Source organism: Limanda limanda, chromosome 1, assembly GCF_963576545.1.
Source record: "Limanda limanda chromosome 1, fLimLim1.1, whole genome shotgun sequence".
NCBI lineage: Eukaryota > Metazoa > Chordata > Actinopteri > Pleuronectiformes > Pleuronectidae > Limanda > Limanda limanda.
Window position 1 is genome coordinate 26,006,890 of NC_083636.1, and position 12,029 is coordinate 26,018,918.

The 12,029-nt window shown below is 39.1% G+C and overlaps 1 protein-coding gene across 1 annotated transcript; it reads right to left on the reverse strand.

Annotated features, from left to right (window-relative positions):
- Nucleotides 1-6,853: 6,853 nt before the first annotated feature.
- Nucleotides 6,854-11,055, reverse strand: crhbp (corticotropin releasing hormone binding protein). The gene is made up of 7 exons (XM_061078943.1): nucleotides 10,966-11,055; nucleotides 10,774-10,867; nucleotides 10,165-10,322; nucleotides 9,497-9,707; nucleotides 8,791-8,936; nucleotides 7,091-7,208; nucleotides 6,854-7,008 (listed from the first exon to the last, which is right to left on the reverse strand). Exons 1-7 carry the CDS (start codon nucleotides 11,053-11,055, stop codon nucleotides 6,854-6,856), a joined length of 972 nt encoding a protein of 323 aa, XP_060934926.1.
- Nucleotides 11,056-12,029: the final 974 nt, after the last annotated feature.

The window sequence follows — 12,029 nt, forward strand, 5'->3', positions numbered from 1 at the left end:
CTTAAATAGACGATTTTATTACATCATGAGAAATTAAATCTAATGAATTTGTCCTATTTTGTGTCGTTTTTATCACTTTGGAATCACAGGGTGAGTCACAGGATGGGATATAAGGGGATACAACTGAAATAATAATTAGAGAAAGGCAAAAAAGAGCAAAAACAGATTAAAGATTGATAAATTTAGAAAAATAAATGTCGAAAACATGCGTGACAGTTGACAGGTTTATTACGTCATTGAGTAATTAAGAAATAATTGACCATTAAGGAGAGAAAACAGTACAGAAGACAGAGGAACGGGCCACGACCAGGAGAGCTGAGTCTGGAGATCGTCTGTATTAAACAAACATACAGGCTGGACATAAATCAAGATTTTTAGACTTCCAGGACAGTTCCTTTTCACTCAGTGTCAGTCATCCAAATGTAGCTGCTGCCTTTGACAAATGTCTCTAAAGAACGCCCCGAGCCCTTATGTACCACATGCTGTCTTTTCCTTTATTTCGTCAGTTTGTGCGTCACAGTTCGTGTCATAACTCCTCATTAGTTTCTTAGCTTACATAAAGCCTCAGCTGATGTGATATGGACCTTTCTCCATCATTTAATAAAAAAGGATGTTGAGGGAAGGATATAAAATACAGACCTGGACAAGATACAACAGACATAACCGTTTTTTATGTATTTTTTATCATAATTCTATAACACGTATGTCAAGTAACATATAATCAATCAAATTAATTGATGAATCTGTGAAGACGCTGATATAAAACATTCAGAAAATATGCTATATTTAGTAAACTTTATTTCCTTTTAGGAATGTAGATGAAAATGAATGATTTGCACACATGACAGGATTCTCACAGATGTAATTACAAAGATGTTGAGAGATTGAGTATTATTTGGACACGTTCATTGAACTAAAGGTAAGAACACTCGTTTCCCAATGACAGGAAATGGCTGCACAAATTATAATTAGTACAGTTATGAGTTATATAAGTAAAGGATGCAATGTTTAACCCTAGTCATAGTAAAACTTGTAATTATTTACTTAGGGTTATAAAGCTAGAATTACATGTTGTGTTCAGACTTAATGTAGACTTTAGTTACCCATATATTTTGAAACCATTAATATACAATTAGTATAGAAAAATCCCTTGTAAATAAACTAAAAACTTGTTGTTGTTACTTTTTTATCCTCAATGCTCTAAGTACACAATCTTGCAGAAAAAGTCTTTGCAAACTTTTGAGTACAATCAAAAGCTAATATTTTAGCAACACTTCCTAATATCTTAACCTATCTTTATGTATAAATTCAATATACCATATAAAATAATAAAAAAAAGCATGCCCCCATAAATTGAATTCAACCAATCATTGATGGACAAATATAGGATGCAGATACTTTTCCATTTCCCTTCTGACTGTCTGGTTTTTATTTTCTGTTTGGTAATGAAGTGCGAGATGCCACACGAATCCCCAATATGTTTCTGGACCCATTCAGTGCTTTTTAGTAACAGATGAGGCATGATCCTATTAGGAAGCACAGCACGTGAGGAAGACAGATTTTCCACAGCAGCTCGCTTTTCCCAGGAAATCAGGGTGGTCATCCCGCGGGGGATGACGACATGACACCAGTGAAGAATGTCATCCCGTTGGGCAAAACACATCCTGATCCGTCTCTCACACTGGAAGAAAAACGTTTAGGTGGGCTTTGTCTCCTGTGATTTATACCACCCACACACGTATGATGTTTATAGATGGTTTTCTTCTGCAAACAAACAGAAAGCTGAAGGTATATTGATTGGGAAACTTGTATTAAATATAGGAAACTCTGTGGTTTATATATAAAACTGAATTATTTTCTTAACTGCTGTTACTTTTTCAAACTTACTATTTTAAAGTTCTGTTGAGCAAGTGAAACAAACTTTAGACCCAAGTTCCCACCTTTTCAATATGAAAGCTCTGTAATTGACCTGGATATAATGCATGGCAGCAACAAAGTGACCCATGGTTTGACCCAGTTGCTGACCGCTGCTGTAGGTTATTCGATGACGTAGAAGAAGACACTTTCAAGTCGGTCTGCAGACTGAAGGCCCACTGCCCCACCCCATTGACTTTGTGTCCCAATCACACAAAGTTTGACGCTGCAATTCCCTGGGGTCTTAAAAATACACATGCTAAGTATGAAACCGATAAGAAGTTCTATTTTATTGATTTAATGTGTGTGATTCCTTAATTTTCGCTGAGTTCATGCTTGTATTACCTGTCGGTTTTATTTTGCTGTCCTTGTAAGCACTTTGTAACTTAGATGTTGAAAAGGGCTCTATAAATAAAGTTATTATTCAAGTTCAGACAGACAGACAGAAAGACAGATGTTTGAGGAATTACAAGGTAGATTACTCCCATTTGATCACACAAGTCAGTATTAGACAAAATACACAGGACTAAAACACAAATTTTAGGCCCTGAAACATTTGGTACGTGAATCCGACTTAACCTGATGCAAGTGGAAATATTAAGATCTATTTGAAAGAATTGAGCCATGACAAGCAAAAGACTTGAAGGGCCCTCGTGGTGATGAGGAGGCTACAGCCCTAGCAGCTCTGTGAGGCAGTACCCACACAGAAAGATAATCTACACTCTTGGGTAATACAGACACGACAATTGAATGGCATCTGGGAACCACTTCAAGCTGTCCTGGTCAATCCCCTTGATTGACCTCTCCTGTCTTTCCCTACCTGATTTGAACCTCTTTATGGCATCTGAAATCACAGCCCAGTTATATCGTCATCGTATATCTTTGTATAAAGTCTATAATCAGTATATCTATACATTCACACCACTGCAGCAAACTCTAGACTTAGCTTTTTCAGTCCCTTCTTCAGACATGCTTTTATTGAAAAGCCTCTGATTAGTGGTTTTAATATCATTATTTCACTATTCACATACTATATATGTATTTATGCATTATTATTATTATTATTGCATGTTGTGGCAATATATCCCATTGCTGACATCTAATTGTAGCTACAAAGAAAGCCCGTAGGGATGATATAAGTCAGTAGGATTTCAACTGACATCAGACATATGTCTGCTAAAAGCATTTAATATGGCAATCTATCCAATTTCTGGGGGATCTAATTGAATTTAGACCAGACAGACACTGCCTCAGTCCTGTTATGTTCATTGTGCCTCTCTGTCTCTTCCGTCAGTCATTGCCCTGCTCTATCCATCAACATACAACTGCCCTAGCTCCTGATCCCCTGATCTCATCACCCATTTTTCCCTTTAGCCCTGTCCATATTTATACAAGCTCACTTTTGAATCTTCTCGTATCTATCTTTTGATCGTCCACGCTTCATTATGTATGAAGCTAATCAGGAATCTCTGCCTGTTACCTGCTCCTGTTTCCTGTTAACGTCAACTACATACTTACATACTATGTACAGGTGGATTTCATATTTTGATAACTCCCTGGTGTCTCGCTGCAGTATTGACCAAAACCCGGCCTCCTCCATGTTAGCAGATTGGACATGGACCAAACAAAAAAGTCCAAATACATTTTTCCATGTATGCTTTCTGTCATGTAAGTTGTAGTTCTTATCAAAATGATGTTTGTTCAAGTGTTCTTTTTTTTTGCAAGTTTGGTTTTAATTAGTCATTTGATGCTATGAAAATGGGTTGTGTCATGATTATCAGCTGAGACTGACACGCAGTTGGTTGAGCATGTGGGTCGGCAGAACCTTGATGCTTCGTTCACGATGTTTTGAGAGGCACTGCACTCAAAATATTGAGTGTCTTTATCAGCTCCGAGCCCCTGTTGAGTAATTGACAAATTATTGTGGCTTTCCCTCTCAGAGAGGTGGCATTCAAATGTCATGCTTGATTTCCTCAATCTAGAGGCGTTCAACAGAGCCGTCATCATCGCAATCAAGCTCACAGTCCACAGTTCACCTCCCACAAGCATCAACTGTTTCAGAAAATATAGTGTGACTGCCTGGGACCAGGCTGCTGCTGGGTATATAAGACATATACTGTATTATAGACTGTATATAATAGTCCCTTGGAAGACACATGTAAATCATATTATCTTTGCTTTCTTGAATGCATCCTTAGACTGGTCCATTAACCTGAGGGAGGAACAGAGTGGAACAGATTTTTAAACACAAGTAAATATCGTTGAAGAAATATATTACATATTTAGAAGAAAGAAAGTGCAGGGATGAATATATGTTTTAAAAAACAAAATAATGTAGAGACAATAAAACCCAAATAACTCTAACAAACATCTATAGCCACAGTGGGCCACACTAGTGACACACTGGTGACACACTGGTTCATCCCGTTTAACTTCAGCACTGGAACTTGATACGACCTGAAACACACTGTCTTGCTACTCACTCACGTTCTGATTGTTGATCAATCCGCTGTTAAAAATAGACCCCTACAGTGTAATTTCAGCAAATTATTCTGCATTTTGGGGTTATTTTTCATATCTAAGTTCATTATCAATGGATATATTTTTGGGATTCATAGACCTGCAGAAGGTCACAAGCTGGTGAATTTGAAATATATTAGTATACATTCCTAGTTCTGGTCTTTTAATTTTCAAGGCAGTAGAAATAATATGTGTGGTGTAATTATGCCAGTTTTATACTTCAACTCATTACAACATTGAAACTGAAAAGAAATGTCCTTTTAGAACAGCGGTTGCCAACCCGTCGATGGCGTCATCATGCCCTTGTTCATCACCAGCTATGGCTGCAGGTGTCTGTTGATGATAATACACCTGCAGGCCTTCAATCACTGGTCGCCCCATTGGGTTGTGCCATTCAAGCCATTATTTTCAGAGATATCGCCTGCTGCTCTCCCCGTGGTGACAGTGAGGGCTGTTTCATACCTGAGAGAGTTGTCATTCCAAATCCGAGGGGATGATGAAGCACCTTGTGCTCCTGAATGTAGCTTCATGGTTATTTATCCCACTGGAAGCTGTGGGTGCTGTATTACTCTGGTTCATTGTAGGGAACATGTCTCTAATAAACATTTAATAGTAAATGGATGCTTATTAATGTACAGTCTTATTGCAGATCATTTGAATAATACCTGTAGAGTTTGAAAATACAGGAAGCAGAGGAGGGCAGCTGGTTGAGATAATGAACTAACCTGGGCTTCATTTATGTTGTGGATCAGGATCAGAGTAACAATGTTTAAAGACGCCTATGAGACAATAACCTTTCATTTCCGATATATTTAAACATTAAAAAAAACACGTGAAGCCAGCAGTTTTGGGGAAGTGTATACATCATTACAGCCAAGCTAGCAGCTATGTAAGACTGTATTGGGACAAAAATAATAATGTTTTCCTTTTTTTCTTATCTGCTCAGATTTGTTAGTATACTCACACTCCTTAATCAGCACAACATGTGGTGTTCAGAATGTTGTAAATAGTTAGTCCTTCTGCAGGTATTTGGTTGCATATTGGAAAATCACAGTCATTATACTTACACAACCTCACGGTACCAGGAGACATCCAAAGTCATTTAGATACATCACAGACCATCAGTGTCTGTGCAAAGCTTCATGGCAATCCATCTGTTTGGAGATGTTTCAGGAAGAACCACAGTGATGGACATGATGTTCAGACTGACTGACATCCCAGAGTAAATAAACACAGTCTATATTTGACCCAGTGCGTAGGGCTCTTAATCCCACTGATCTATCACAGATCAACTGGTAACACAGCAAACCGCAGCAATTAGAGACATTGGCTGTGATTCAAACATGTGCATTTTAGAGTTCTTTAACAACAGTAAGAATTGGCCCTGTTTCATTAGACTATTGAAGAAACCAGAACAGTGCTGTCTGTGAAGGTGGAGCAATAAATGCCTCCTGTATGTGTTCCTCCACTGGAACTAATGATTTGAAAGTAATTTAATGGAGCTGTGCACAGAGGAGACAGGAATAGATACAGGAATTTCCTGAGCGAGGAGGGAAGTGAATACCTATAAATATACATTCATAGAAAACTATTATTTAACAAAAAAAGCACGTCTTTATTTGACAAATAAATAATAAAGATAAATAAATTATATATTATATTATTTACAGCATGAAACTCAAATCTATTAAAGGAACATTTAGATTTTGAGTGTAGAATGGAGCCAACTTCATGTAATATTTGTACTTTACCAGCTTTACATTGTCTGTGTCTGTTGTTGTGACAAAGATGGTAGATAAGTTTGACTATTTGTGTGTTTATTTGTATGTATTTTTTGTGTTGAGAGGTGCAGTGCTGAGGTAAACAGCTTTATTTATCACAAGATAAACAAAAAACAAGAACAAAACCACAGTTGAGTGCTTTGTCATGCAGTATAATTTTTATTAAAAAAGGCTTTATACAAATTTAACTGCATACTGACAACAAATACTTGCATTTGACACACTGAACGGTTCCCCGCCGTGTATTATACAGCAAAAATAATCAGAATGTAACATTCATTTTAGCACCATTCTTTTTCAAGAATGCTGACCACTAATTCATACATAACATAAAAACAATATCATCTAAATGAAGAAAGATATTGAAGACAAGACAAAAATATAAATAACTGCAGTTCCACCGAACACAAAGGGACACTTCATCAAGATTTATGTAGCAACAATAAATAAAAAGATGAAAAAGGAAAGTAATAAGTCCAGTGAGTGTTGCGTTTGAGTAATGTGACTATATATATATCATAAATCTCAGCGGCGTCTAATGAGAGGGGTTGACCAGTTGGATCTGCCGCGATAAATAAAATTGTTTTAAAAAAAGTGAAGTAAAATGATACATTTGTCACTTTCCAATCCTGGTGGAATCAGTTGTTGAAACAGAAGTCTTCCACGTTGTTGAGTTTGATGGTCTGAAGCTCCTGGCTGTCCAGTAGCCGGTAGCTGAAAGACACGCGGTTGACAAACTGGCCGCTGGACACCATCCTCACCACTGTGTTGTCGCAGCCGACCTTCATGTGAGCTGCAGGAGAGTGGAGAAGAAACAGTGACCTCTTCGTTCAACAGGGTGCTATGAAGGAGGAAGATCAGCGTGCACTACTCACTGGAACCAGAGAAAGAGATGCAGAAGTCTGTGATGGGCATCAGCTTCGACGTGTCAATGCCACTTCCTCCCAGTAACTGCACAAAATCCCCTGCTTCTGCACATCTAGGCATGGATCTCTGTGAATACCAACACATGGCTCTTTTAATTGTGGTAAATAAAGATTATAATGATAATGATAATAACAATAATAATACTACTATAAAGCATCCTGACCCCGCAGGTCGTCTGGGATGAGTCTGCTCTCTGTCCCCAGATTCTAAACTAAACATGGAGAAGCAACTGCTGCAACTCTTAGTTCTTTTAAATCAACGCTGAAGACTTTCCTGTTTGCCACAGTCTATGAAATAAATCAAATCATTTCAAATTTCTTACACTGCAATGTTACATTCAATCTTTTATATCTGGTTTTATTTTATTTCATTACGCTTTTTAATTTATTTTTAGAATTCTTCTTTCTTTGTGTTGTCTTGATTTGCTTTTGCAATTTGTCATTAAGCCTTTTAGCCCCTTGAATTGCTAAAAATGTTATTAAATAAAAAATCTAACAACAAATACTTACAAATATTGAAAACCCTGTCGAAACTATGTTTCTGTTGTGAGTCTGTATCCATGGCCTTTGCAACAAACCTTCTTTACACTCATGTGATTAAGTCCCTGCTTGCACGCCACATTACAACCTGTGTGGTCATGTGTTTGAAGAGATGTAACCTGCACTTATTTTCACATAGTAATGTTGGGAGATTATAAAAAGTGTTGTGGATGAGAGGGAAGTTAGAGTGGAAGAATCGTGTTAATTTAGGGCCTGAGAGTATTCCTCTTCTTCAACCTCATTCCAACATTTTTTCTCTAACTTGCATTTACTGTTTTCTTGGCCACTCGTCACACAAAATACTGACATTGTCGGATTTTAAGTTGATATAACAAATAGCCAACAGCTCCCTACTCAACTGAATGTAAATATTATCTGGTCTGGTTTGGCCTTTCACCAACTCCTGCGGAACATATCTGTCTTTTAAGCTGCTGTGTTTTCCAGCTGTCTGCAGTCTGGTGCTGAGCAGGCAGAATACAGCGGGTTTTATCAGAACAAATCTCACTGATAGAATCTGCCTGCTACGCCTGGAAACAACATCATGAACCAAAACAATGAGCTAAAAGATGCGGAAATGCTCTGGAGCGCTGAGGAGTTCATTTAATCCTTTGTTGATACAGAATTATCCATTTCAGGACAGGTATGACAACTTGTTGCCGTCGGGTGTACATCGCTTGTATAAACAGAATTATATTATATTCAACCCTCAGGTTAGTAGACAACCTGCTTTACCTGCTGAGCGCCAGCCAGTCGAGCACATAACAGTATCCTGTCAAACATTGACCTTTGGCAAATCACTAGCACCAACTGTACTAAATGTTAGAGTTTTAAAGGGTCAGTTCACTCAAACAACATCAATAATTGTCAAAGCAAAAATCCCTTTTTTTTACTGTATGTGAATATTATTATGTAACAGAGGCATTGTTCCCTGAATCAGCAAATTGCTGCTGTGTTTTCCTCATGTTATTTTTATCTCTGCTGACGATCCTGAACAAACTCCAGGTGACAGCTGGAAAAACGGTAACACAAACCCTTTGCAGAATGCCGAGGAGGAGAATCACGAGCACTGAGTCGATACTGGGGCCGATACTAAGTGTGCTTTTGTTCACCTTGGGGAAGTTGACGTTGTGTCCCAGGCTGAACTCAGAGATGTCGATCTCCACTGGATAGATGATGGAGAAGCTGCAGTTTCTGTGCTGCTGCGGGATCACAATTGTGTAACTGCCCTCTGGTGACTGGGAGATGACATTACACGCTGCAGAGAGAGAAGGAGGGCTGTTACAAGCAGGTTATCTCTGCTGGATTCTCAAGCAGAAGGCAGCCAGCTGCAAGGATGGGCACACACATATGAATAGTTTAAAAAGTTAGGGACGAGCAGAAGATCAGGAATATCAAATCCACTTCAAAATCTTTGTTCATCTTGATTTGTGAAAATCAAATTAGTGTTTGCGTCAGAGGTCTGAAACTGAAAATCTGAAAAAACTAATAATTATAATTAGATTTTAGAGTTAAATAAATGTATGTTAATTTTAGAAAAAACAATCAATCTGCTGATCAGTGCTGGTGATTCGATTTGCTTGTTGCTCACATCTTACTGCAGAGCATCATTCAGAAAGGTCATGTTCCAGATCCAGAAACACAGCGATGGCAAACTGTCCCCGGTCAGTGCACATGATGACTAAGGCACTTCGCCACAGGCTGGTGATGTCACCAAACACTCACACATTAGTCCCTGCACAACTGGACTGAAATCTAAAATGATTGACGTGCCACTTATGCACTTTAGTTTCTTTATTCTTGTGACTTTCTACTCACGGAAGGGGTTGATGTGTTTCCTGACTGTCAGGGTGAAGCTGCTGCCGGCGTTATGAATGCGGAAGAAGACCATGGCCACGTTCTGAGAGGAGCGCACGCTTCTCTTCAGGGATCCCGAGTCGCAGTAATCCACGTAGCGCTCGTGCATTGGCAGCGGGTGATCCTGGGAGCTGGGAAATTTGTCTCCTTTCATCACCCAGCCGTCGAACACCTTCGTGGGACACAGTGAATGGGAGAGGCAAGATTTCAGATTCAGTCAATGTTGTTTCGAGTGTTTAAAGGTAGATGAGCTGTATGTGGAAAGAGGTGGATTTTTCTCTGTGGGAGAGACACTGAATTGAAGGTTTTGACCATCATGTCATTTTCAGTGTGTGGAGAGCATCAGTGCCAACACAGAAGATGGTTTTAAGGCCAGGTCAACTCAAGTAAGTAGGGTTGTGTAAGTGCCTTGTATGTTAAAGGGCAGCTTAATAATCACAGGCTGTACCAGAAAAACACAGACTTACATTTCAATACTATACACACAGAGTATAGTATAGAGTTATATAATAGACCTAAGAAATTTCAATGCAACGGGAGATAAGGATTTTCCAACATACAACACTTGAGCCGATCTGTGACATAGACTTTGTATCTGCTGCTCAGTGGCAGAGGTTTTGCTGGTTTACCGTGATGAAGTCTCCTCCCCTGCAGTCGATGTCCACATTGTCAAAGTCCACACTGATCACCTCGGTAGGCTCTGCCATGAAGAAGGCAGCGCAGCTGAGCTGAGGATGCTCCGCTGTGAAGGTGAACTGACCCTCCATTGCAATCATGTCCAGACAACCTGAGACACACAAACGTTCACATGTGAATGGATGATATACATTTCATTGAGATAAAAACAAGAGCTTTAATAAAATTATACTTTAATCATATTCTATCTATCTATCTATCTATCTATCTATCTATCTATCTATCTATCTATCTATCTATCTATCTATCTATCTATCTATCTATCTATCTATCTATCTATCTTTATATGAATTGCTTTCACGTTATTTCATTAAACAACCTGAAATTGGAAACAAACAAAAGATTGAGTGACTCTAATGTCTTAGCTTTTTATTTTATTTTCATTTGTACATATTTTATTTTATATCATAAACTTATTTAGATTAAAGACGTGTTTCTGAGGGATGAATAGTGTAAATCTGTCTCAATCCCCCTCTTATGAAGGTAAAAGCTGTACAATAACTATACAGTATAGTCTGTACACAGTATTTCATCTGACTTACGTAAAGGTCGGCGATAGAGTAACTCCTCAGGTGTTTCTCTTTTGAGTTCCGGGTTGAAAAACGAGAATAATTCATCTTTTGAGATGTCGTTGTTCTGCAGGAGAGAATGTTAAACATAATAAAGTTAAACATGGAAACTTCAAACATACCAAACTTTAAACCTGATGAAGTGTGTTGGAGAGTGTCTCTCACCTCGATGTACCGGGAGTCTCCCTTCAGCACCAACAGGCACAGCACCAGGAAGAAGAGCTGCTCTCGGAAAGTGCGCTCCATGACGCGCATCGCTGTGTGGAAGTGGCGCACCTGCAGCGGAGGTTCGAGTCTGAGCTGCACCGCGACGCAGCGCCGCTTTTTATAGGAGCAACTTCTGCGAGGAGCCGCTGACATCGTGGCTGCTGTCACCCACCGTGGACCCCCCCACTCCATCCTCCTCATCCTCCTCATCCTCCCCTCCCTCACACGGCCAATTGCGTGGTTGTGACGAGAGCAGGGATGGACACACGCACAACCACACACACACACACACACACACACACACACACACACACACACACACACACACACACACACACACACACACACACACAGCTGATGCCAGTAAAGGCTGAAGCAACATAAATCAGAGGTCATCTTCCCTCTCTGGTGAAACTGCTGCAGAGCCAACACACTGCTGATCATTAAACAACTGATCCATGATGTGAACATATTTTAATGTCACTAAACACACTCCAAAAAATCGGATATTGATAGTTTGAATCCAGTAGAGCATTTCTTATCGAAGGACTTGTTTGACATTTGCTGCTTTTCACCTGTTGGTTGAATCTTAATTTCACATCTGAGGGAAAAAAGACACTTGCTGGAGCTTAATATATTAAAATATCAATGAGCACAACAATCTTTTAGTGTCAAATGTATAGATCTGAATGTGTAAAACATGTTGGGAAACATCATCAGGTGATGATCAAGTGATGTCATTATACCTGGAATTGTAAATGTTCATTGCAACAGCTACATTGATCACTTTTTCATTGGAACACCGGCTCTCCGTTATGGGGCCATAAGTCTGACAAGTCTGATAAAAGAATGACAATGTTTTTTACTCCTCTTTCACATTTTTACAATTACAGTAGGTACGGCCAACAGGGGTCAAACCTCAAGGTAGAATTGAATGTCATTACTCACAGTACTCAGGGGATTGGCATGGCTTTAACTGAACTGCACTGATGTCCCTGCCTGTGACTGCGACATTTTGGCAC